This window comes from Syngnathus floridae, chromosome 2 (genome assembly GCF_059516105.1).
Source record: "Syngnathus floridae isolate MCC-2025c chromosome 2, RoL_Sflo_1.0, whole genome shotgun sequence".
Classification (NCBI taxonomy): Eukaryota; Metazoa; Chordata; class Actinopteri; order Syngnathiformes; family Syngnathidae; genus Syngnathus; species Syngnathus floridae.
In genome coordinates, this window is record NC_142414.1 from 7,039,122 (window position 1) to 7,064,980 (window position 25,859).

The following is a 25,859-nucleotide window of genomic DNA, read 5'->3' on the forward strand; positions in this document are numbered from 1 at the left end:
GGGATATAGTTTCATAATAGTGTTCAAGTCAGGGAAAATTAGGCTTTCAAAGAAGGTATTGGGATTAATGAGGTTATGCTTTAAAAATAGGGTATCAAGTCCATGTTAAAGCTTAAAGGATAACATTTTAATCGGGGGGTTTTAAGACAGGATTATGGTTTGAAAGTCAAAATATAAATGTGGTTTAAAATTTTTTCGCTAAGGCATTTATTGAGTGAATGTATTTAGTCAGATGCGACATTGTATACCAGCAGAGTGGCGCAGCGGAAGCGTGCTGGGCCCATAACCCAGAGGTCGATGGATCGAAACCATCCTCTGCTAGTCGTTTAATATTGACTTTTACTGCATGTCTACTGGAGATGTTAAACACTCGCAAACATCTTACTCAAACCTAACGGCATTTTTTGCTATATGAAAATAATTTATCACGGACAGAAAAGTAGAATTTAAGCATGAGCGAATAATGTATACGGTCTTGTTCGCCTCTCAAGTGCGCTCCACTGGGTCCAGTCTGATGATAATATCTTATGACCTTCTTCCTCCCTGGGTAAGACACTATTTTGAAGCTGAGACGAACTGATCCTTCGTACAATGCCAAAGAATACTTCATAGACGTTAATAGGGACAGTTGAAGTACATTTACTGGTCCTCCTTTCGGCAATGAAAAAAATCCATGGTAATGTGACACTGTTGATGTGAGGCGACTGATAAATTCTCACATTTAGATGAGCGCGCAAGGGTGGGGCGAGGTTCAACATTTTATGATCAACGTGAGCAACAGTTTAAAAACGATGCCATCGAAGCAATATGTTTTTTCTAACTAACTAACTAACTAACTAACTAACTAACTCACTCACTCACTCACTCACTCACTCACTCACTCACTCACTCACTCACTCACTCACTGACTGACTGACTGACTAACTAGTTAACAACGTGATGGAACCATTTTCTATTTTCTTTGGGGGGGGGGGCGGAGAGACGACAAGAAAATCAGGAAGTGGAGTCTTTTTTGCGAGAAGAGGGGAGGGGGTCTCCAGGAATGTAATAGCATCCTACTTCGATGTGGGCCACCAGTGTGAAATGGTGATGTGCATTCCAGTTCTTTTAAGTGAACTGAATCTTTAGAATCTGTTCACTCAAAAGATTCGTTCAACAAATCGTACGTCCCCCCCACACACACACTGTCCGAATGACGTCACAGATCAAACAGCCAATCAAAAAGTGGGGGTGAGGGCGGGTGTGGCACTTTTCACTTTCCGTGAAGCTTTGACCATGATTTTTCCCTAATGAAGTGGCCTGTGATTAGGTACACCTGAAAATGGCGGTGTACCGAATAGAGTGTCCAAGTGACGTCACAGATCAAACAGCCAATCAGAAAGTGGGGGTGAGGGTGGATGGGGCACTTTCCACTTTCCGTGAAGCTTTGACCATGATTTTTCCTTAATGAAGTGGCCTGTGATTGGGTACACCTGAAAATGGCGGTGTACCTAATAGAGTGTCCGAATGACGTCACAGATCAAACAGCCACTTCATCCATCCATCCATCCATCTTCTTCCGCTTATCCGGGGTCGGGTCGCGGGGGCAGCAGCTTTAGGAGGGACTCCCAGACTTCCCTCTCCCCAGCCACTTCATCCAGCTCATCCCGGGGGATCCCAAGGCGTTCCCAGGCCAGCTGAGAGACATAGTCTCTCCAGCGCGTCCTGGGTCGTCCCCGGGGTCTCCTACCGGTGGGACATGCCCGGAACACCTCCCCAGGGAGGCGTCCAGGAGGCATCCTGATAAGATGCCCGAGCCACCTCATCTGGCTCCTCTCAACGTGGAGGAGTAGCGACTCTACTCCGAGTCTCTCCCGGATGACCGAGCTTCTCACCCTATCTCTAAGGGAGAGCCCGGACATCCTGCGGAGAAAACTCATTTCGGCCGCTTGTATCCGAGATCTCGTTCTTTCGGTCACGACCCATGGCTCGTGACCATAGGTGAGGGTAGGAGCGTAAATCGACCGGTAAATTGAGAGCTTTGCCTTTTGGCTCAGCTCTCTCTTCACCACAACGGACCGGTACAGGGTCCGCATTACTGCCGACGCTGCACCGATCCGCCTGTCGATCTCACGCTCCATCCTCCCCTCACTCGTGAACAAGACTCCAAGATACTTGAACTCCTCCACTTGGGGCAGGATCTCATCCCCGATCCGGAGAGGGCATTCCACCCTTTTCCGATCGAGGACCATGGACTCGGATTTGGAGGTGCTGACCCTCATCCCGACCGCTTCACACTCGGCTGCGAATCGTTCCAGCGAGAGCTGGAGATCACGGCCTGAAGAAGCCAACAGCACCACGTCATCTGCAAAAAGCAGAGACGCGATGCTGAGGTCCCCAAACCGGACCCCCTCAACGCCTCGGCTGCGCCTAGAAATTCTGTCCATAAAAATTATGAACAGAATCGGTGACAAAGGGCAGCCTTGGCGGAGTCCAACCCTCACTGGGAACGAATCCGTCTTACTGCCGGAAATGCGGACCAGACTCTGGCATCGGTGATACAGGGACCGAACCGCCCTTATCAGTTGGGTCGGCACCCCGTACTCCCGAAGCACCCTCCACAGAACCTCCCGAGGGACACGGTCGAACGCCTTCTCCAAGTCCACAAAACACATGTGGACTGGTTGGGCGAACTCCCATGCACCCTCAAGGACCCTGCCGAGGGTGTAGAGCTGGTCCACTGTTCCACGGCCAGGACGAAAGCCACACTGCTCCTCCTGAATCCGAGGTTCGACCTCCCGACGGACCCTCCTCTCCAGCACCCCTGAATAGACCTTACCAGGGAGGCTGAGGAGTGTGATTCCCCTGTAATTGGAACACACCCTCCGGTCCCCCTTCTTAAAGAGGGGAACCACCACCCCAGTCTGCCAATCCAGAGGCACTGTCCCCGATGTCCACGCAACGTTGTAGAGGCGTGTCAGCCATGACAGCCCCACAACATCCAGAGCCTTTAAGAACTCCGGGCGGATCTCATCCACCCCCGGGGCCTTGCCACCGAGGAGTTTTTTGACTACCTCAGTGACTTCGACCCCAGAGATTGGAGAATCCGCCTCAGAGTCTCCAGGCCCTGCTTCCTCAATGGAAGGTGTGTAGGTGGAATTGAGGAGGTCTTCGAAGTATTCTCCCCACCGACTCACGACGTCCCGAGTCGAGGTCAGCAGCACACCATCCCCACTGTAAACAGTGTTGACGTTGCACTGCTTCCCCCTCCTGAGACGCCGGATGGCGGACCAGAATTTCATCGAAGCCGTCCGAAAGTCATTCTCCATGGCCTCACCGAACTCCTCCCACGCCCGGGTTTTTGCCTCAGCAACCGCCGAAGCCGCGTTCCGCTTGGCCATCCGGTACCTGTCAGCTGCCTCCGGAGTCCCGCAGGCCAAAACGGCCTGATAGGACTCCTTCTTCAGCTTGACGGCATCCCTTACCGCCGGTAAAAAAAAAACAGCCAGTTCATTAGGGAAAAAGCTTAAGTGAAAGTGAAAAGTGCCACACCTGCCCTCACCCCCACCTCCTGATTGGCTGTTTGATCTGTGACGTCACTCGGACACTCCATTAGGTACACCGCCATTTTCAGGTGTTCCTAATCACAGGCCAATTCATTAGGGAAAAATCATGGTCAAACCTTAAATGAAAGTGAAAAGTGCCACACCCGCCCTCACCCCCACTTTCTGATTGGCTGTTTGATCTGTGGCGTCATTTTGGACACTCTATTAGGTATACCGCCATTTTCAGGTGTACCTAATCACAGGCCACTTCATTAGGGAAAAATCATGGTCAAAGCTTCACGGAAAGTGAAAAGTGCCACACCCGCCCTCACCCCCACTTTCTGATTGGCTTTTTGATCTGTGACGTCATTTGGACACTCTATTAGGTACACCGCCATTTTCAGGTGTACCTAATCACAGGCCACTTCATTAGGGAAAAATCGTGGTCAAAGCTTCACGAAAAGTGAAAAGTGCCACACCCGCCCTCACCCCACTTTCTGATCGGCTGTTCGATATGTGACGTCACTCGGACACTCTATTATCTACACCGCCATTTTTAAGTGTTCCTAATAACAGGCCAATTCATTCGGGAAAAATCATGGTCAAAGCTGAAATGAAAATGAAAAGTGCCACACCCGCCCTCACCCCCACTTTCTGATTGGCTGTTTGATCTGTGACGTCATTCGGACAAACTATTAGGTACACCGCCATTTTCAGGTTCGTTCGGAAGGTTCACGAGTGAGTGACAAACAGAGTTGCTGCAATGCCAGCCGACACACGTTATGCCGACATTGATGTTTTAATTTGGTATTTTTTGGATTGGAGTTGATGGTGTTATTATACCGAATGTGTTTGTGTTTGAATAAAAGGTTGAAAAAGCATCCGTTATGCCGACATTTGTTATTTTGGGGGACACCAACTCATATAACAACGTAAAACACATATTGTCATATAAAGCAGTTAACCAACTGTCTGATTTTTGTTTTAACTGGCGAATATAAAAACAAGGAATAAAACACCAGATAAGTTTTAACATAAATGTTTATTAAAATAATAATGGGTAGCACGTCCGCCTCACAGTCAGGAGTGTGCGGGTTCGATTCCACCTCCAGCCCAACCTGTGTGGAGTTTGCATGTTCTCCCCAGGCTCGCCTGGGTTTTCTCCGGGCACTCCGGTTTCCTCCCACATCCCAAAAACATGCTTGGTAGGTCAATTGAAGACTCCAAACTGTCCCTAGGTGTGAGTGTGAAGGAATGAGGTCGAAATACAAAAAGTCCTGCCTCGCTACAAAAACAGATATGCTCAAACCTCATTGAATAAAGTACATAAGCAGACAAGTATATTCACATATTAAATAAATAAAAGAAACATTTGAAGCATATAATTATACCTACACACCAAATCAATAAAGAAGACATAACTAGACATTTTTGATAAGTGGTGATGAGAAAGGTTTTTATAACTTTATGATCTGATATATATATTTCTGAGGACTTTGAAATAACAAATGACTTTTGATATATTGCCTAAATACCTTAATGACCCTTAAGGAACTGTGGAATGCATGCCTGATGTTTTTTCTCTGAATCATGGACACGGCCAGAGTCGTCTTGACCGTTCAGTACTTGATTGTATCTTATGTTTTGACTAATGCTAGACGCCAGTTTTTGATTACTACTGAACGCTCTGCACAGAGGGAAATAGTTTGCCTAGCAAAGCAAAGATACGGTTGAATGCGGTACGACAGTGTATGTCCAAGATTGGAGAAGAATGTTCACAGGAAGGTCACGTGGAGATAAAACCAGTGGGTGCCAGAAGGAGCCACCCGAGAACTCGGCCAAAGATGATCGCCAAGGCCGAGAGACGGGATGGAAGACAACAGCCCCCTCCACACACACACACCAACAGCCCCCCACCAACACACCAAATCGCCCATAACCAGCACCACTCCCATGGAAGCAGACTCTCCTTCGAACTTGCCCCACCCCGAAGACTCATCGCCCATCAATCCCAGCCCACAATGTGCTACTGAATATAAAACTGATCTAACAACCTTGGACTTTGCCTTTTCTGAATGGAGACTTTCCGCTCTTGAAGGGCCCAGCGCTGTATTGCACTTTCCTGAAAACAGAGCTTTTTGATCAAGAATTGTGATTGAACTCAACCAAGCTGTCTAAGTCTAATTTCTGCTTCAGTGTCTTTGCATTTTCCTAAATCTGTAGAAATCAAACGAGCACGCAGTGAGTAAATTGAATAACAGGTGATTGGCAAAGGCTTTTGCCGTGAGGCGCAGATAACGCGCTCCCTAAATTATGGACAGAATCCAACAAGTGCGAGTGCAAATGGTTGTTTGTCTCTGTGTGCCCTGCGATTGGCTGGCAACCGGTTCAGGGTGTCCCCCGCCTACTGCCCGTTGACGTCTGGGATACTAAGCGGTTCAGAAAATGGATGGATGGATAGTAATAATAATAGTAAATTTCAAATCAGCAATCTAAATTGCAGTAGATATATTGGATAACAATATTTAGGCGTATATATGCATACACATTATTAAAAAACTACTATAAGTGTTATAAAATAAAGATTACCCAAAGAGAAGCATAATCTCCCCGTTTTTGCATAACGACGCATCCCTTCATGTAATAAAGTTAGCCGTTAGTTGGAGAAAACGTACATAAAAGAAGTGGTGTTTCAGTGAGTGGTTCTTTCTTTCCTTGGCAAATTGTAAATCTACATTCTGGTTTACATAGTTCACGCTAGGAGGGAGACGCAACACGTTCACTGACTGATCCGTTGTTGCACGGGAAGGCAGTTCACCCATTAACTCGTTCGCGAACGGGAAAGTCAGGATTCGTTCCCTCACTGATCCGTTCCCGCGATGAACTGAAAATGCAAATCACTGACTCGTTCACTCACAGATCCGTCCAGTTCGTGAACGGGAAATGCAATTCGCAACTCGTTCGTGAACGGGAAGTTACGTCATTTTCTTCTTCGTTTTGTTTTACGGCGAGGTGGCACCAGCTCCAATGCGCATTACCGACACCTACTGGTTGAAGTTATATGAACTGAAAAACGAATCACTTTAGGAAGTTAATGTTTCACTGTCGTTCACTGAAAGGATTCGTTCTTTTGAACAAATCGTTCAATCACGAGCCAACACTAGTGTGAAAGACAAATGGGCGTGAGAGCGATTCTCCTCTCGGCAAGGTGCCTTCAGTGCAGAGCCTCCATAAAGACACACACACGTACACAGTTAATAACATCATTGAGAAAACAAGGTACTCCAAACACAAGGAGAAGCAGCAAAAAAAATAATAATAAAAATAAAATAAAGTACAACCTGACGATTTTTTTTCTTCAATAAAGCAAACTTGCCATTAATTTTGTTTCATTCCTTGTAGCCACAGAAGTTACTCTCATTCCATCAGTACGGTAAGGTTGATAATTTAATGGGTTTAATGCAGTTCTTTTATTTGCTAATAAATAAGTTCACCAATTTAAAATGAGTATTTTATTTAAGTGTGAGTTAAATACGCCAAATCAATAATTAAAACACAGCATGAAAAGTTTCCCAATAATTTTGTTACATTACGCATAACTTGACAAACAGCACTGAAAAACTAATGATTATTTTACAAATAACTTTTTAGGGAAATATATTTGTTATAGTTAAATTAGTTTGTTTCAATTTATATTCAGGGCAATAATAATAATAATAATAATAATAATAATGATGATGATGATGATGATGATGATGATGATGATGATGATGATGATGATGATGATTATTATTATTATGACAATAATAATGATAATAGAAGAAACAGGGCAAGTTTAGAACCAGGGGGTAAACTTTATCTCGGAAAGTTTACTTACATCTCAACATAAAAAACGCCTGTGTAATTGATATCGTGAAGTTTTTAGGAGATTACTGTTGCTGTTGACCAGTGTGAGCGCTCTCGGCGAACACTGCAGTATTTATAGTATGCGTATGAAAAAAATGCAAGAATAGAGTCGCATATTATAGCCACTTTTATTCCGAAAATAGAATGTGCAAGTGTAACAACTAACAATTATAAATGTTTCCGTGAAAACGGTCAGCGTCTCTACCAAGGTCTCCACATATTGTGCTGGGTGTTGCCAACTTCACTGGGATTTTTGAGGTGACATTTCTTGAGCGTAACTCGTATTCTCTGGTCGTCCATTGTGGGGGTGGTGGCCAGCCCACACCGTGTGGCCCCTTTATGCATGGGCATTCGCGTGTTTTCACTCGGGCGAAAGTGAGATGCGCCGTGGGTCCTATGTGAGGTCGCGTTGTCGTTCTTGGCTTTCCTCGGCAAGCCACGCGTCTCTGCTAGGACTGTGTCGCTATCCGTGGTTCTGGAGATGTCCAGTTTTCCGGGCAACTGCGACATCTTGAGGCGCTGTTGGTCGCTCACTGTGTCAGCCATCAGCAAGTAGTGTTTGACGTTGGCCAGGCAGCTGTGAAAGCCTTTCTGGAAATCGGAAACCTCCCCACGCGTGGATGGGACTGCAAATGTGAACAATGCGTCAAAGTCAAATTTTTGCAATTAATATGTGCAGACTTACAGGTGTGAGATTTCTGAAGGTGCTTCAAATGTCTCACGGTGAGCTCCAATATATCAGCCTTCTCCAGTTTGCGCTTCCGAATCTGTACAAGAAAAATAACAAAAAATAACATTCCTGTTAAAATGCTCATATTTCAACACATAAAAAAATCTGTATGATAATTAACATTATTTGTTCCTTCTTTTCGCCCCTGATCACGTATCAAGATTTGTGAACATTGTGCTCTTGTTTGCTTTTTGTCTTTATAACTGCCATCAATTTTCATTGGTCTTGTGTACTGCAATGCGACTTAGTTTTGTATTCCGTGAGGTTTAAGGACTTTGGTCAAGCCTGTTATATTAAAATGTGTTTCATGAGTTTGGATTGCTTTGGGTAATTTCTATAAAATTATATTTTGGCCTTCAACTGTGTTGTTTTCTTTCCTTTTTTTTTCTTTTTAAATATCTATGTGAATCTGATATATTACCACAGTTTGAAGGGTAAAGCAATGCCTGAACATAACATGATTACAGTGTTTGGGTTTATTATTGTCTTATTCTTTTTGTAAAATGTTTTGAATGTGTATTGAACTGTTGGCCTGTGGAGCGGCTATTTGCTATATGCTATTTGCTGGTTGAAATCCTTACAGTGCTGCTGTAGTGGCTCTCCAGAAGACATTTCAACTGGTCCAAACACTTGTTAATACGAGCTCTTCGTTTCTTCTCCATCAGTGGTTTGGATACCTGGGTAATTCAGATAAAATCGTTAATGCATTTGAGTAAACTTTTTACTATTACATTCACAACCTTTTTAGATTGAATTGGACTTGTCCACACAGTCAGTAGATGCTACCATTCTGTCTTCAGCCTGTTTTTTAAAGGGATTTTCTTTTCCTCTCCGTAGCCAGAAAGATAAAGTGGACCATGCGCGGGTTTGTATAGACACACCCACTTAACATCTCAATGCAAGAAGTCTGCCCGTCCCTCCCACGCCCAACACCCTCAATCCCTTCTACGATAAATGGCTAAACACTGCTGTCATTTGACGGCCAAAACCAAGCGCACACCCAAAAAGAGAAGATAAAATGTTGCTCATAATTAAAGAAACTGGACAAATATAAAAAAACAAATGCCTTTCACAAATAATAGACATCCCCTAAACAACAAAATACCCTAGAACATATAGTACATACCGAAATAGAGAAGGTAATTAATATCTCCATAATTTGAAAACTTTAAAAAAAAATCACAAGTGTCATATTTTCGCACCAGTAGCCTGTTTCAAGCTGGAGCTATCTTTTAGAAGACACATTTCTTTGTTGTTGTTGTTGTTGTTGTTTTTGTTGTGTGCAGCATTTATAAATTGAAAAGTCAAATTAAGCAAACGACTGCGGCATTGCAAACGACTCGCATTACAGTGGCATCGTGTGGGGTAAAAAAAAGTAGCGTTAAAACCAAAAGTGAAAAATAATTGACCATGATTCAGATTCTGCTTGGTCTTCTATTGACACTTTAATTTGGGAGTTTCACGCCAGCTATAGTTGAAGGCAGCACCGTGGTAATTTTCGATGTGCCGCCACGCATCCTGATTTTATGGTAGCTACTACATGGCCCGATTGAGGTTCCACCTGCACTATGCTCGATTCACACAACCTGTTTGAGACAATATTTGTGGGTACGCACCAAATTGTTTGGATTGCAAAGGGGACTTTGGGCAAGCGAACTCTGCTATTCATCGGGTATTGAGCGCCATAACTTTTTGTCTCCACACCAAGCTGTTTGGAGGGGGGTGCGGATGTACTTGGGTTAGAGGGGCACCGAGGAGAATTGTGAGCCGCCCCTTGTCCTCGGTCCCCCGCCTAGCGATTCTCCACACTGTTCCCTGAAAGGAGAGCTGGCTTGGGAAAGTGGACTTCACTGTGGCCCATTGCGCATCTTTTATGCACGTAAAAAGCAGCCTTTGAAAATATCAATGAGTGCGTCGGGAAGCTTTGAGACGCGGCATCAGCCACTCAAGAGCAAGGGCCCGCATTTTGGACTTGTGAGGGCGAGGCTTTAGTACTTTATGAGGGTCACGCGACTCAATGAACGCTCAATGCAGCTGAAGACGGAGGGGTGCCTTCCCTGCATCAAATTGCACGCACACAAAAAAAATGTTTTCTATTCCTGGCACCTACACGCACTAATGTCACCCATGCAAGTTACAATTTCTCTAATTAGACATACGTGAGTTTGCTAATAGGAAGTGTATGGGGCTAAATTTGCACATATTGTTCGCAAGCTTTGACCAGACTAAAAAAGTAGATTTGTTAAATTATACTGGATAGGCTCCCCTGCATTTGACGCAAGTTACCAATCGACCCTTTTCCGATGTAAAATTGTCCCAGTCCTGTCCTGTGCTTTCTGGTCGCTAATGCTTGACAATTCTTATTTAAGGGAGAGATGCATGATGTATATAATCTTAATATTGCATCTCAAAGGTAAAAACCTGATGCTGCGATTTATAATATTTAGGTATAGTCATTTATTTGATTAGTCCTGTCAGGTCACGTGCACCTTCACCCCAGTATTATTTGTCAGTTTGTGTTAAAAACCTTTATGTTAGTATTTGTAAAAAGCTTTTAAGATTTTATTCCTGCCAATACAAATACAGAACTTTATCGGATCAAATGCGCCCCAAATATTTTATTTATGCTCAAGTGTATTTTTTTAGCATTATATTTTAGCATCAGCTTTTACTCTCTCTACTTGAGTTAACATTCTGTATCTTGGCGGATGATACAATTGTGAGGTATTATCACATGTTAACTCCATGCCTGCCAATCACATTCGGATGACTAAATTGTCACGTCACGTCGCGGCTATGCAAATGACGCGTGTCCTGCTTCAAGTAAAAAAATAAAAAATGAAATAAAATCCCCCAACACTAATTGCGTAAAATTTACCGAATAATTGCAGGGCACAAATTTAATGCAATAGTGATGCGTGCGTAATCGGTATGAAATCTGGCAGAGGTGCTACGCTCCAAGGCAGCTCTGTGGTGTCTTTTGTCCTCTTTCCACGTCACATTAGTCAAGTTTTCACGCTTGCTTTGGACACAGCACCGTGGCAGGGTCTGTAAGTTGTTCCTCAGAGAACAGACAGAGACATCGCCTCGCTTATTATTCGCCATAATTTCAATTAGTGTTGCCTCTCCTTCAGCGATGCAAACAAGAATGGAGTGCTAACATGCAGGCAAGGGAAGGGACGATCGGCCAAGCTTTCAAAGAGTTTCTCCCTGCACCCCACTTCAAAGTCTCCATGCATGTCATCATCTATCCATGAGAATGGCGCAACGAGAAACTTGTGTCCCAGTTGGAAGCGAGAATGCATGTGCCATTACCGACAAGTTAAGTGATGTTTATAAAAAGGACGCGGCTCTCGCGCCACTTTTACTCTTTGAGCCTCAGATCATTCATGAACCTTTTAGGGCTTTTGTCATGGAGCCGTGCCGACGGGGACTCCGACGGATTCACTGTAAGGATTGGGCTATTGGGGGACTTGTTAGCAACAATTAGTGAGGCAATTATGCTATTACTGCAATAAACTACGTTTTTCTGGGGAGAAAACGGGTACATTTGCAAGTCAATGGTTAGACAAAGTGTTCTCGTCTTTCTCGTACTTAACTCAAACGTCAATGAGGCGATGGGATCTTTCGACATTGTCTCAGTAGCTCAAAACATTTCTGCCTCCTCAATTTCCGGAATTTTTGCTGGCGGACGCTAGCATGCAAACTGAAAAGCTAGGAACGTGCAATTAGAGGAATGAGCCCCTGGGGTACATTTACCCCTCAGCTGCTAGCGTGTGTTTCCATCAGCAAAAGATCTGGAAAAAGATCTGGACGACCTGAGCCCAGCTTGGATGGATGGAGGAATGGACAGTAAACACAACGGGTCAGTTGAGGTAAGAATTGAGGTAAAAATTCCACCACTTGTTAATGTCCTCTGATATCAAGTGTGTTCAGGTTGACTTCACAGTGCTTTGGTCAACTGCGCCCCCTGTTGGTCCAAGGCGGTACACTGCAGGATGACTTCACTCAGTCAGCTCTTGGTTGGTATCTTCTAACGTGCTTGGAATTTCTCCCGGGCCCTCCGGTGTGTCCGACCAAAAGTCTGGGTGGTCCTGGTACCATTTGACTAAAAACAGACGGGTATGAATATTCTGTCTCAGATGTGTGTTTGGCCTGGTTGTGTGTGCTTGCCGTACCAGTCCGTTTGATACCATCAGACCAGGAGACTTCGGCCTTCCAGCCTAACTTCTTAAGCTTTTCACATTTGATAGGGTAGCGGATGTCGACCTTTGGCCTGTCTGGCACAAATTCCAGCCAGTCGTTCAGCTCGGCATCAGGCACGTTTTTTACCTTAAAAAATTTTTAGTGTTTGCATCCAAGACTATCTACGCTGTCCGTGTCAACCTACCATCTTGACAAGTTCCCTGGCTAGTTGCACTATGGCTATCTCAAAGTTTGAGCCTATGTTGTAGACTTCTCCCACAATCCCTTTCTCCAGAAGTAGAAGGAAGGCGTTGACCGTGTCGTCGACGAACAGGAAATGGCGAGATTTGGGGAGGGTTCCGTGAATGGTACTATGGCGGGGCAGCACAGAGCACAAAGTTGGGACGTTGCACGGTGTGACATTTTCCGAATAAAATCACCTACCATTTTTTGCGCATTTGCAAAAGCGTGAGAAATTTCGGGATGACCTGTGAGAACGACAACACCGGTTATTATAATCCACTGAAACTACCCAAGAGGACATTTTCACGATCATTAGTTTTATTAACGTAGGATGTCATTTTTGTCATTGCATTGAGTAAATATTTGGTTAGTTTGCGTTAACCTCGCACACCACTACTACTAGTCTGTACCTTCTCAATGTATTGCTTGGGACCGTAGATGTTGTTGCTCCTTGTGATGATGACAGGAAGCTGAAGACAGCAAATTAAATTAATATACCTTCAAATACAATTATGTTACATTTCTACCGAAAGCAACTTCTTCTATGTACCTTATATTTTTCCCAGTACAACCTGACCAGACACTCTGCAGCTGCCTTTGAGGAAGAATATGGATTGGAAGGCCTCATTGGACTGTTCTCATCAAATTCCTACAAAACAGAGGTGTGTAGACTTTTTATACCACCGCTAAAATGACGACGTGAATAAATCCACCGAACCTCATCTAGACTCGATCCGTACACTTCATCACTGCTGGCGTAGATGAAGCACTGAAGCTTGTGGCGTGTCTGAGTGGCAGCTGCTAGTAAAACTCGTGTGCCGTGGATGTTAACGTGCTGGAAAATGGCTGGGCTTTGGAAAGATGAATCTAAGGCAAAACCCAACAAGACCATTGTAGGAAATAGTGTTGTGGTTGCCACAATTCGACTTGCTGCTCACCAACGTGGGTTTTGGCGGCCAAGTGGAAGATGACGTCAATTTTTTGAGAGTTGAAGATGTGGTTCACCAGCTGGGCGTTACATACATCGCCCTGTTACACAAATCATTCGGTATGATGGAATTTAAACATCTTAACGCACAAGGGGGGCGGAAGGGGTTATTGGGTAACTGTCCGTAACTGCAAAAAACTTATTACCTTGATAAAAGTGTAGTTAGCTGTGTTTTTAATGCTGTCCAGACTCCTTGGGCTGCAGCAGTAATCTAGCTGAAAAGATGTCACACACATTTTGTCGCTATATAAATCTCTGCGTTTACTTTTTTTTTTTTTTAAACACAATAAACTGATGATAAAAGCTTACATTATCCAAGTTAAAAATTTTCCATTCGGGATGCTTTTGAACCAGCGAACACACAAGGTGAGAGCCACTGTATGGACAGAGGAACAAATCACTGTAAATAAAGACAAATTTATAATAATTGCAATTGAATGATTTATGTGACGTCAACTCACATAAACCCAGAACCCCCAGTCACTAAAACAGTTCGGATGGAGTCCATCAGTTCCTTCACTTATAATCTCGTACGCGTATTAATGTTGAAATTGTTATACACGATCGTCTTTGGGTTTCACTTCTAACTTCGTAATCTTGAAAAACACGTTTGTGACAGGACAGGTTCATGATGGTAAGCACGACAGTCGATGATGGTTTACGGTAGTGTTGACACGTTGAAAAGGGGTTGGACAAATGGAGCCCCCATTTGACCATTTTCCGCTTTGTGATTGGCTGAAAATATATTCTATCGAAAAAACGTTTTTTGATTGGGTGGGTTCTAAATCTATCATTTTATCAACAGCAGTGATTGGACAAAGTCATACCACAAAGCTTACTGACATAGAAACGACATTTCCGAAATTTAATGTCAAAATAAACGTTTAGAAAATGACACCTGGTAAAAAATAGTGTCACCAACGAGGAATCAAGTTTGTACATTTTGCTGAGGTTTCTTGTTTCGTATTATTTTCTCACTTCGCACCATCACGAACATCCTAAATGGACTAGTTTGAGACTTTTAAGAGTATTATCCTTTGACTTCCGCTTTATTTGTGTCCATGCATGTGGCTTGACGCAGAAGGGATGTCACTTGGTTTCGTGGCTCATTGAAGTGATGAGCTAACATTTATTGTCTTAAAACGCAAAAATTACTGCCTGTAAAATGTCGTGTTTAATAACCACACTTACAGCTGCAGTATTCTTTTCTGCACAGGCTTTCGGGAAAACTGTAACGGGACTTTTTAAGACCGAAGTAGCGAGGCAGCATCAAGGCCAATTCATCACCAAATTCATGTATCAAGGTAAATTAGTTTTTCCTCATTTCCTCTGATGTCATCATCCGGATTTTCATTTCCATCTCAACTTATTTCTGGAATGGAAGTTAATAATGACAGTTTTTCCGAAAACAATGTTAAGCTGTTGGAAAGAAAGACACATTTAAACGTTCCCCTTGTCCCTGTTTGACATTCTGTGTGTAGGTGCTGATGGTTTGTTGGTCTGCCAACTGGACAACCCTTCGCTAGCTGCAGAGAAGGAATCCCGACTGCTTCTATTTGCAAATGTGGATGAGGATTGGGACAACCTCAGCTGCTCTGAAAGGCTCACCCGTGCCCAGTTCATCAGTAAGAAGTTGCACCAAAAAAATGCAAAACTAGTTATAACAATTCACATGCATATCTCTCCACACGTCTGCTTCAACCTCTAAAAATATTAAAACAATCGCACTAATATTTGGGACTCTCCATATTTGCTCACTACAAATTAACATATGAGGAATGATTACTGTCCTTAAATTCTAAATATTGAGGTCATTGTTTTGACAATTTTCTGAGGTTATTTGGTTAATTGTCAACACAAATTTTTTTACAGCGATTAATAGCATTTTTCTGACATAAAACAACATTTTTTTACATTAATTTTAACATTAACTCAATGCATACCATACTCACTCTTGTGTTTTCTTCGCAGGGATCCTTCCTGTGGTTCCTCTGTCATCCTGTCCTCGTCCTCACGTCATTTGTCTTCAATGAGCACCAGAGGGAGAAGGTTTGGCAGCCTTTTAGCTTCATTAGCAGATGTGGCAAATGTTCTCATGCGTGCAGAGGGGTGACATCCACCTGAGAATCTTTTTGTGGTTTTGTGCAGGTGGTCACCATTGGCGTGATTCTGTGTCAGTCCATCTCCATGGTCATCCTCTACCAGCTTTTTCTGTCTCGCTCCCTCTACTGGGAAGTGTCCTCACTTTCCTCAGTGTCGCTGCCGCTCACAATGTCCAGGAACAACCAGAGGGGTCGCTACTGAGCACCTGTGCTGGCCTGAGGTGGCTTCACCTCCAACTGGATCTCAGGACGAAGACGGGAGACGTCGCTTCGTGGGGGCTGCTGGGCTTTTGCGGTTTTCTTGGAACCAAGTGAAGCGCTTCAGTTTGCTTCAGAAGGAACAAAGGCTGGAACCGCAAGAGAAGCGCCACCAGCGGTTTGGCTGGACAAAAGCATAAAAAACGAAAGTAGATGTTGAACTATTTTATTTTATTTTTTTTTTTAAGAAAAGATATATGATACAACACAGGGACACTTAGTGGAATTTATTTAATACATGGGATTGAGGTTTATAAGAAAACCATTTGGAGTACGAGCTATCAAAAATGTGAATTTTATTGCTGGGAATACACTCATCTCCAAAAGTATTGGTACGGCAAGTCCTTTGTTGTATACCAAAGACCCAAATGTCTTCTGTAGATATCAAAAACAACTGAATTGACCTTGCTGGTCCAATACTTTTGGAGGAGTCTACATATCATCTATAGCACGGTTTGTTTTCCTTGTGAGTCTATCTCAGAGTCTTTAAGCTATTTAAAGTTTCTGAATGCATGTCATTCAAATATCTCCACATCGTTTCATGTCTGAAAATCTTGTTACTGCTCAAATTTGTTGACTTTATGTACAGTTCAAGAAAATGTAACTATTGTTTTATTCTTTATAACCTGTGGATCTATGTGACCGGAAATAAATTATTTCAGGGAAACAATATCGCTATCGTCGAATCAAGCTAGGCGAAAATGATTGTAGAACTACAAGTCCCAAGATGCATCACGCTGTGACACCCCAAGGAAGTTGAGGACCTCTCCCCAAACGCCTGTTTGGACGCAGTAAGGTAAGATGCGGAACTTTTTATGAAATAATAATCAATAGCAACAATATAGATTCTTACATTGTTGTTTGTTGCACGCAAAAGAACTTATTTAACTTGCGTTAGCATTTAGCACATCTGAGCGCATCCTTGTCATAAACGGGATCCACGTGGTGGGTAGATATGTGAGTGCGTTTTTAGCCAGCGTCAATTTTAAAGTTTGTGTGGCTCGCGGGTTTGTTCGTGCAGTCCACGTTTTTTTTTTTTTTCCTTCCCCTCCTTCAGTCTGCAAGCTGAGAACACGCGTCCGTCTCCTGACCGGGCTCCGGCTAATTCCCGCTTTGTCCAAAACTCACAGGTTGGTGTTGCGATGATTCGGGAATGTAACACGTCGCCTACTGAGTTATTTTTTTTTTTTTACAAGTTCTTATTTTCCTTTGTGATTATTTTGCTAACGTGATTTTCATTTATTCTCTAGATTTTTTTTCCACTCGGTACTTTATAGAAATACTTGTTTTATTTTTCATTTGGTACTAATGCTTGCGTTTAAAGAAATTGGCGTGAGTTTAATTTCTGCAATTTGGTAATAGAACACGATTAAATGTACAAAAATAAGTCGCTTCTAATTTTCCTTTTTGATTATTTTGCTCAAGTGATTTTCAGTTCTTCTATAGATTTGTCTTTTTTTTCACTCGGTACTTTATAGAAATACTTGTTTTTTTTTAACTTGGTACTAATGCTTGCGTTTAAAAAAAATGGCGTAAGTTTAATTTCTGCAATTTGGTAATAGAACAGGATAAAATGTCTTAAAGTCCAAAAATAAAAATGAACTTTTACTGTAAATGACAGACTAACCCCATTGGATAACTTGGCTCAGCAATTACAGAAAAAAAAATAAAAACCTGTCTGAAATTTTATTCAAGTACAATGAAGTCAAGGCAGTTGTACTTCATTACTTCCCAGCAATGCTGCTCAGTTTTTTCATTCATATACAATATATTTTTCTCGATACAAATATCTTCACTCAGCCTAGGATGAACTCTTACTCCGCAATTATTGACTTTTAGGTTAACGAGTGTGGTGGCTGCACATAAAGCCCCTAATTGTTGCGCTCGCTCGGGAAAAGGAAGCCAAATTGCATCAGTCTAATCAGAGCGTCTTACTGATGAAATCACATGACGGCAAACAAACGTCACGAGGCTCGTGTCCATTGTACTTTACTGAATTATCAACACGAGGATGCAGTACGAAAGCGTAAAAAAGAATCCAGAATGTTTACTACAGTTTTTCAAGTAAAGCCGTCGAGAAGCTTTTGTGTCTTCGTTCTCCCCGATTGAGCCCATCCAAGCGTAACAATACAAGATAATATTAGATCGCAGCTGTCTATAAAGGTCAGCGCTTCCTCGCCGCCCGACCTTTCGTTTGTGTAATTAGACGACATGGAGTCGTGAAAGGTCAATTTCCGATCTCGCAGGTACCATGGCTGAACGGGTGCTGGTGGTTGGTGGAGGAGGGCGGGAGCACGCTCTAGCTTGGAAGCTGGCCCAGTCGCAGCACATCCAGCAAGTCCTAGTGGCGCCGGGGAATGCCGGGACGTTCAATTGCGGCAAAATTTGTAACTCGGGTAAATCAAATTGGACTTCTCGTTTGTGTGGACAATAAAAAATGTCATCATTCTTGTGACAGAGGTGTCTGTGAATAACCACGCCATACTGGCTCAATTTTGTAAAGACCATCACGTGGGGCTGGTGGTGGTTGGACCTGAGGTTCCGCTCGCAGCAGGTAAGTTCAGCGGTTCTCCTCAAGTCTTCCTCTGGTTCTCTCTGACCTCCTCATCGGTTTTGCCACGCGACCCAGGTATCGTGGATGACTTGATGGCGGCAGGAGTGCAGTGTTTTGGTCCAACTGCCAAAGCGGCTCAGCTGGAGGCCAGCAAGAGCTTCTCCAAGGCCTTCATGGAGCGACACGGAATCCCCACCGCACGCTACGGCTCTTTCACGGACCCCGAGGCGGCATGCAATTATATCCGCACGTCAGTTGTGACTTTGAAGAATATCTGTCAATACATTTCTTTTTTTCCCATGTCAAAAAACACATTTCCATTGTTGCTGTTGGTATTTTACAGCAGAAAAGAATTGTTTGATGTGTCATTAAAAGTAAAATATTAAAAATAAAATATAAATATTTTTGGGGTAATCCATTATGAGTCACGTTAAAAAATAAAAATTTTCTCCTTTTTGTGTGACCCAGGGCTGACTTTCCGGCACTGGTTGTGAAAGCCAGTGGCTTGGCGGCAGGGAAGGGAGTTATTGTGGCGCAGGACCAGGAAGAGGCCTGTCAGGCTGTGATGGACATCATGAAGGTGATTTTGCATTTTATGATTGATGAGCAAGTGGATTTTCATTGTTGTTTTTTTTTTTTCCCCCCCCCATCACTGCATTTCAGGACCGGGCGTTTGGTGCCGCAGGCGACACGGTGGTGGTGGAGGAGCTTCTCGAGGGCGAGGAAGTATCTGTGAGTTCCTGCTCACTTAAGTACAACAGCGCTCTCCAAATGTTTCTGTCCCACAGCCGACGATTAAGAGTCTAAATGTGAACCGAGACACATTCGATATTCAAACTCATTTCAGTCTCTGCCGATCAAGTTTCATGACCTGAAAATAAATATAGCCGGTTGTGTTTACAGTGTCTTTGCTTCACCGATGGCTCCTCGGTGTCGCCCATGCCTCCAGCTCAGGATCATAAACGTCTGCAAGACGGCGATCGGGGCCGAACACAGGCGGCATGGGAGCCTACTGTCCCACTCCTCAGGTATGTCTCCTCTTAGCCAGGTATTTAAAAAAGATCTAGTCACATCTGTAGTTTTAATTTTTTTGGGGGGGGGGGAAATCACTGTGCTGTTTTATAGTTAGGCAGCCAAAGCTGAAATCTGCTAAAGAATTTACTTCTTTGTGTGACGCAGGTGAGCGACGAGCTGCTGGCGCAGATCCGAGAGTCTGTGCTTCAGAAGACGGTGGACGGCATGAAGCAAGAAGGAACTCCCTACGTCGGCGAGTGCACATTCAATTACCGACTCGGTTCGACCGACTGTCGTCAACACGGTCGCTGTGTGACTTTCCAGGCGTTCTGTACGCCGGGCTGATGTTGACCCAGCAGGGACCCAAAGTTCTGGAGTTCAATTGTCGCTTCGGAGACCCCGAGTGTCAGGTCTTGCTTCCCCTGCTGAAGAGCGACTTGTACGAGGTCATTTTGAACACCGTCAACGGCAAGCTGGCCTCCAGCGCCCCCGAGTGGCACCGGGACAAATCTGCCGTTACCGTGGTGATGGCGAGTGCCGGTTATCCCGGCGCCTACAGCAAAGGGGTGCTCCTCACCGGTGAGTGGTTGGAGACCAAGTCCTGAAATAAATAGTGCCAGAAAAAATATTTATTTTCTAACTCCAATGATTGATTCCTCAGGTCTGTCCCAGGTTGAGGAGGCAGGGATTCAAGTATTCCACGCAGGCACAGCGCTGAAGGACAAGCAAGTGGTCTCCAGCGGCGGCCGCGTCCTGACCGTCACGGCGGTCCGCCCCTCTCTGGAGGCCGCGCTGCAGGCGGCCAATCAGGGCGTGGCGGCCGTGGGCTTCCCCGGCGCCGTGTACCGCCGCGACATAGCCCACAAGGCCATCACCCATTTGAAGCAACGCAGGTGTGTTTGAACATTTCATCTTCTGACCTGTTTTATGAATAAACCAACTTTGGATGATCACGTCGTTGTCGTTTCTTCACTCGGAATGAGCGTCACAAACACTAGGGGGCGTGCCCACTTAGCTGTGATTTAACCGTATCTGTGACAGAGGCCTGACCTATAAGGACAGCGGCGTGGACATCGCCGCCGGCAACAAACTCGTGGACACCATCAAGCCTCTGGCCAGGGCAACTTCCCGACCGGGTTAGTTTAGATTAACCGTTTTTTATATGCATAAAAAATGAATTTATGTGTTTTGACACTTTATCCTCACCAGGATGTAATGCTGAGCTGGGAGGTTTCGCCAGACTCTTTGACCTTAAAGCGGCAGGGTTCATCGACCCAATTCTAGTTTCTGGCACTGATGGAGTTGGGACCAAACTTAAGGTGTGATTTAGATATTTCAATTATTTTAGTATATTTTAAAGCTTTATGCATTGGTATTGTGAGTGAAGCTGAAAAAAAGTGATTTGTTTGATTTGATTCAGGTAGCTCAGGCTTGCGGGCAGCACGGCAGCTTGGGTCAGGACCTGGTGGCCATGTGTGTGAACGATGTGCTGGCTCAGGGTGCCGAGCCGCTCTTCTTCCTCGACTACTTCTCGTGCGGAAAGCTGGACGTCAATGTGACCGCCACGGTGGTCGCGGGTATCGCCAAAGCTTGCGAGATGGCCGGCTGCGCTCTGCTAGGTAAGCAAAGACCTTGCCGTCGGCATTTCCGTCGTGCTGCCATGTTGTCCTCGTGGATATCCAGGTGGAGAGACGGCAGAAATGCCGGGCGTCTACGGCGTCGGTGAGTACGACCTTGCCGGGTTCTGCGTCGGAGCGGTGGAGCGGGGAGCCCTGCTGCCTCGGCTGGCAGACATCGCCGAGGGGGACCTCTTGATCGGCGTGGCGTCCTCCGGTATCCATAGCAACGGTTTCAGCTTGGTCCGCAAGGTTTTGGAGCAAATGCAACTCAGCTACAGCTCCCCAGCACCTTTTGGCAACCCGGGACAGACTCTTGGTAAGTTTTTCTTTAAACTTCCATCACACTAAAAAAAGAGTTTGTCATTTGCAAAAAAAAAAAAAAGAAGTCTAAGATAAATACAATATATTTTTTAATACAAGTCCGCTCGGGACTTTTTTGTCATTGTCACAATGACCTTCAGGGGAGGTTTTGCTGACACCGACAAAGATCTACAGTCGTCTGCTCCTTCCGATCCTGCACAGCGGTGCTGTCAAAGCGTACGCGCACATCACCGGCGGAGGACTTTTGGAAAACATCCCACGGGTTCTACCCCAGGAGCTGGCTGTCGATTTAGGTGAGGCACACATGACGTGGAATCAAGTGTAAGGAGATTATTGTTCATTTATTCAATCATTTTCTCCCTGAAACTTAACTGAGCCTTCTGGTCCAACTTACTCTCACCACCATATTTTCTTGGCCATTTTATTTTGATATTATATTATAGGTTGGTATTTTTTTTCCACAGATGCCTCTCGTTGGAGCATCCCTCCAGTATTTACCTGGCTTCAGAAGGAAGGTGGCCTGAGTGAGCACGAGATGACTCGCACCTTCAACTGCGGCCTGGGTGCCGTGCTGGTGGTTGCCCCCGTGGACGCTCAGAGGGTCTTGCGGCAGCTGCAAGCCCAGGAGGAGGCCTGGATCGTGGGGGCGTTCGCTCACAAGCCACCTGGTGAGACCCCGAGCGTCCGGAACCTTCCTAATGGGAGATATCACAATGTTAATGCGGTACTGCAGGTGCCGAGTCCGTGGTGGTCCGCAACCTCAAACACAGCCTGCTGAACGCCGGTCCAGCCGCTAAAAACGGCAGTTCTCTCTGCGATAGCAGCATTCCTCATAAGAGGACCAAAGGCACAGGTTTGTTTATTATTTTACGATGTGAAGATTATAATTATTATCTGCGCTCTCCTCCAGGTACCAACCTTCAAGCACTGATCGAACAGGCCAAGCGCCCGTCGAGCTGCGCAGAGATCGTGGTTGTCATCTCCAACAAGCCGGGGGTTCAGGGTCTCAAGAGAGCCGCACTGGCCGGCATCCAGACATGGGTACTCGTTTTATTGTGATGTTTACCAAATGCTCGCTTCTCAAAAATTTTGGTGGTATTCAGGAAAAAAAGAAGTCTTGGCAAGGCAGCTTTATTTCAGTAGGACAACTCAATGTGTGTCACGCAGGTAAAGCAAAAGCAGAAACGTAACAGGTAGAGAAAGTTAATTACTAATTAAAAAATATTTGACAACATTTAAAGTAAAACTGCTAAAAGGAAAAAATATTTGTTTAAATAATTTCAAGGTATGGGTAAAAAAAAAAAAGCTACATTTTTAAAAGCATTGACACTGACATTTGTAATTTATTTGGACTAAAAAGAGTTTCATTCACTCAGTATCTGCTTAAAATTGATTTGTTCTCAAGCTCTTTTCAACTTTAAATTGGTTAATATGTATAAATAACAGACAACATGGAGACAAACCAATCGTGTAGATTATTGAAAAACTCTGAAATGAACCATATTTGGAAATAAGAGGTTTCCGTGTACAGTAACAAAATGTGTTTGATTTCCACGAGGTGGTTGACCACAAACTGTACGGGAGCCGAGCAGAGTTTGACGGCACCATCGACCGAGTCCTCGAAGAATTTGGGGTGGAGTTGGTGTGTCTGGCCGGATTCATGCGGATCCTCACGGGATCTTTTGTCAAGAAATGGAACGGTGAGTTGAAGCACACGTAATAATCACTCTTGATTCCTTTTTTTTTTTTTTTTTCCCCTCTAAAAATAAAAATATTGTCCCATTTTAGGTAAACTCTTGAACGTCCACCCCTCCCTGCTGCCCTCCTTCAAGGGTGTGAACGCCCAAAAGCAAGCCCTCAAGGCCGGGGTGCGGGTCAGCGGCTGCACAGTCCACTTTGTCGCAGTAAGTCAACCACATTGTCGTCCGGGCGTCGCCAAAGCCGAGACGAAACGTCACGTGTCTGTCAGGAGGAGGTGGACGCAGGCGCCATCATCGTGCAGGAGGCCGTGCCGGTGTCGAGCGACGACACGGAGGAAAGTCTGTCGGACCGAATCAAAGAGGCCGAGCACAGGGCCTTCCCCGCCGCCATGGAGCTGGTCGCCAGCGGGGCCATCCGTCTCAGTGAGGACGGCCGCATCATCTGTAGGTCCAACTTACAGCAGTAGGAAAGGCGTACTCTGACACTGTAGCAAAATTGGGGGAAAAAAAACATTCCAAATTTGCAATGCTTACCATTTAAATGCAATTCATGCACATTAAAGAAATATTTCTTGAGGACGATATATTTTCCCCTGCATGTATTTATTTCATTGCCTTATTCCAATCAGCGCCAAAATCTACTTTCACCCAAATATTTGCTAGTGACAGAGCGCAGGTTAACAATTTGAAAACAACAATGGAAATGATTCTGTTCTATCTTCACGATGATCGAGATTCTGATAAAGGACACTTACCAGTGCCGGCAAGTTCACGTATGTTTGCACCTATGAAAGCGCAGCACTGCGAGCCTCTCGTTCCCGGCTCTGGTCGACAGGCGTGGCTCTCCCCGCAGGCCGTGTCCGCTCAGGATCTGGATGATCTCCTCTAGGATGCCATTGTTAGTTGCAAAGTAAGTATTTATTCACCAAGCTGCGTCATCCCAGACACCTGGATCATTCTCTGCGATGGTGACCAAGTAGAACAGCCCTCGACTGGACAGCAACTGCGATACGATTGGTAGAAATCTGTCTGTGACCTCACGACCTCGCCTTCCGCCGGCCCAAGCCGCCTCGATGCCCGTGCTGCCCACCTTGACACACCAAGAAAACAGACACTGTGTTCAGTAATCTCACTTTCATGACCTTTCACCTTGAAGAGGTTGAGTCACCTCACTGGACGGTGTGACCACATATGGCGGGTTGAACAGGAGCACATCCACTTGTCCGCTCAAGCGGGGCAGGATACTTTCCACCTAAAACGGAACATCGTGGTCAAAGCAGTATCTCACAATGTGAAATTAAGTCTCGGATGTGCTAAGTGGAGTCTGACCAGGTCGGTGACGATGGGCTCAAGCGACACGGCGTTGCGTGAGGCCGTCTTGGCGGTGCACAGCGCTGCGGCACGATTCACATCCGTGCAACTAGGAAACACATTCTAGGTCACATGGAGAGGAGAGGAGAGGAGAGGAGATGATGTGGAGCAACTCACAAATATATGGCTGAGGGTCCAAGCAGGGACGCGAGGAACGCAGACACCACTCCGGAGCCGCTGCCCACCTCCACGCACACGCAAGGCCCACTGATAGCAAAAAAAAAAGTTAGCATCATTCAGCTAAATCTTAAACAGTCACCTGAGGGTCACCTCATGCGCTTAAGTTCTTCAGCATCCTTTTCCAGGGCGTCAATGAGAAGGAAGGAATCCTCCGACGGCTCGTACACTTCGCTGAAGTCTCGCCGCGCGGCGTGATCGTACAGCGGCGTGGGGTAGTTGGCCGACATGGTAAATTAAACGCACGCTTCCCTTCTCCAGTCATGTGCAGGTTATGGCGCTAAATAGTTCAAATAAAACGCGATACGTTTGATATTTACTTATTAAAACATGTGACGCGTTCCGGTTTATTTCCTAATACGTCAAGCGTACGCACACTGGTACGTACGTCAAGACGTCACTGCGTCAACTGGCGTGCCTACGGTAAACGAGAAGGCTCAATTCAAAAAGAACCTAGCGCGTTCTTACCAAGGTTCCTTGTTTTGACTGACGCAGCAGATATTGAGTGTCAAACTTGAATATTTTTCAGCAATTCGAAGATCTCATTCCTGTAGCGTCGGGGTGCTCACAGTTACCCGCTCCTGAAGGCAGCACTTTTGAGGAAGTTTGGTAGGCATGTCTCTCATGAGTAGAAAATAAATTGTTTCAAGAGACTGTTTTAATAACATGCTTTTCAAAAGTCAAGTGGCTTGCTCACCTCGATGGGGGTGGTGTGTGTGTGTGTGGGGGGGGGGTCATAGTTGCCCAGTCTTCCTTACAGAGTTGCACAAGTTCAATCTGATTGTTGTTGCACTTGCTGTGAATAAAAATAAACTACAATAATAAAGTGAAATCACCAAGAACTCTTGTCTTTTTCGAACGATTTGGTGAACGATTCTTTTGAACGAATGTTTTGAGTAAACCTATTCTAAAGATTCGGTTCACTTAGAAGAACTGGAATGCGCATCACGACTGCAGGCTTTGTCACTTGTGAGATCACTGCCATCTCGTGGACATTTTGGAGAACGGCACCGAGCATTCCAGTTCTTTTAAGTGAACGGACACTTCATTAGGTACACCGCCATTTTCAGGTGTACCTAATAAGAGGCCACTTCATTAGGGAAAAATCATGGCCAAAGCTGAACTGAAAGTGAAAAGTGCCACACCCGCCCTCACCCACACTTTCTG

At 44.9% G+C, this 25,859-nt stretch overlaps 4 protein-coding genes, 1 long non-coding RNA gene and 1 other non-coding gene across 10 annotated transcripts; 2 read left to right on the forward strand and 4 right to left on the reverse strand.

Moving 5' to 3' along the window:
• Positions 1 to 249: 249 nt before the first annotated feature.
• trnam-cau (transfer RNA methionine (anticodon CAU)) lies at positions 250 to 321 on the forward strand. The gene has a single exon. It is a non-coding gene; the product is annotated as a tRNA-Met (tRNA).
• A 4,226-nt stretch (positions 322 to 4,547) lies between these two features.
• Positions 4,548 to 6,484, reverse strand: LOC148401435 (uncharacterized). The gene is made up of 2 exons (XR_015857097.1): positions 5,579 to 6,484; positions 4,548 to 4,758 (listed from the first exon to the last, which is right to left on the reverse strand). It is a non-coding gene; the product is annotated as an uncharacterized LOC148401435 (long non-coding RNA).
• Positions 6,485 to 7,539: 1,055 nt separating this feature from the next.
• On the reverse strand, positions 7,540 to 12,051 carry hes3 (hes family bHLH transcription factor 3). 3 transcript variants are annotated; one of them, XM_088367624.1, is made up of 4 exons: positions 11,920 to 12,051; positions 8,742 to 8,837; positions 8,116 to 8,197; positions 7,540 to 8,056 (listed from the first exon to the last, which is right to left on the reverse strand). In XM_088367624.1, exons 2-4 carry the CDS (start codon positions 8,820 to 8,822, stop codon positions 7,632 to 7,634), a joined length of 588 nt encoding a protein of 195 aa, XP_088223750.1. In that variant the 5' UTR covers positions 8,823 to 8,837; positions 11,920 to 12,051; the 3' UTR covers positions 7,540 to 7,631. The 3 variants fall into 3 exon arrangements, with proteins under 3 accessions (XP_088223750.1, XP_088223744.1, XP_088223735.1); XM_088367618.1 differs by lacking the exon at positions 11,920 to 12,051 and adding an exon at positions 11,760 to 11,893; XM_088367609.1 differs by lacking the exon at positions 11,920 to 12,051 and having other exon boundaries at positions 8,742 to 11,341.
• Positions 12,037 to 14,242, reverse strand: LOC148401437 (UDP-D-glucose 4,6-dehydratase-like). Of its 3 annotated transcripts, none has more exons than XR_015855518.1 (11): positions 14,038 to 14,242; positions 13,886 to 13,952; positions 13,723 to 13,791; positions 13,527 to 13,617; positions 13,307 to 13,455; positions 13,139 to 13,237; positions 12,999 to 13,058; positions 12,790 to 12,833; positions 12,551 to 12,716; positions 12,339 to 12,436; positions 12,037 to 12,268 (listed from the first exon to the last, which is right to left on the reverse strand). XR_015855518.1 is itself a non-coding variant. In XM_088367583.1 (11 exons), the coding sequence occupies exons 1-10, from the start codon at positions 14,082 to 14,084 to the stop codon at positions 12,384 to 12,386; spliced, it is 849 nt and encodes a 282-aa protein (XP_088223709.1). In that variant the 5' UTR covers positions 14,085 to 14,242; the 3' UTR covers positions 12,037 to 12,268; positions 12,339 to 12,383. The 3 variants fall into 3 exon arrangements, 2 of the variants coding, with proteins under 2 accessions (XP_088223709.1, XP_088223705.1); XM_088367583.1 differs by having other exon boundaries at positions 12,339 to 12,440; XM_088367579.1 differs by having other exon boundaries at positions 12,339 to 12,492.
• A 406-nt stretch (positions 14,243 to 14,648) lies between these two features.
• LOC148401438 (trifunctional purine biosynthetic protein adenosine-3-like) lies at positions 14,649 to 23,730 on the forward strand. Its single transcript, XM_088367571.1, is given in 26 exon segments — positions 14,649 to 14,880; positions 15,058 to 15,201; positions 15,548 to 15,625; positions 15,725 to 16,732; positions 16,994 to 17,066; positions 18,183 to 18,332; positions 18,395 to 18,490; positions 18,566 to 18,740; positions 18,959 to 19,070; positions 19,154 to 19,222; positions 19,394 to 19,469; positions 19,472 to 19,518; positions 19,670 to 19,757; positions 19,829 to 20,083; positions 20,166 to 20,397; positions 20,546 to 20,640; positions 20,714 to 20,823; positions 20,925 to 21,123; positions 21,188 to 21,439; positions 21,585 to 21,737; positions 21,909 to 22,112; positions 22,178 to 22,297; positions 22,355 to 22,485; positions 23,003 to 23,144; positions 23,233 to 23,348; positions 23,414 to 23,730. Coding segments are annotated over 21 exon segments (3,015 nt in total). The 5' UTR covers positions 14,649 to 14,880; positions 15,058 to 15,201; positions 15,548 to 15,625; positions 15,725 to 16,732; positions 16,994 to 17,066; positions 18,183 to 18,187; the 3' UTR covers positions 23,612 to 23,730.
• LOC148401439 (methyltransferase HEMK2-like) lies at positions 22,560 to 25,101 on the reverse strand. Its single transcript, XM_088367600.1, has 7 exons — positions 24,786 to 25,101; positions 24,633 to 24,722; positions 24,474 to 24,564; positions 24,313 to 24,396; positions 24,093 to 24,234; positions 23,900 to 24,029; positions 22,560 to 23,629 (listed from the first exon to the last, which is right to left on the reverse strand). Exons 1-6 carry the CDS (start codon positions 24,920 to 24,922, stop codon positions 23,914 to 23,916), a joined length of 660 nt encoding a protein of 219 aa, XP_088223726.1. The 5' UTR covers positions 24,923 to 25,101; the 3' UTR covers positions 22,560 to 23,629; positions 23,900 to 23,913.
• Positions 25,102 to 25,859: the final 758 nt, after the last annotated feature.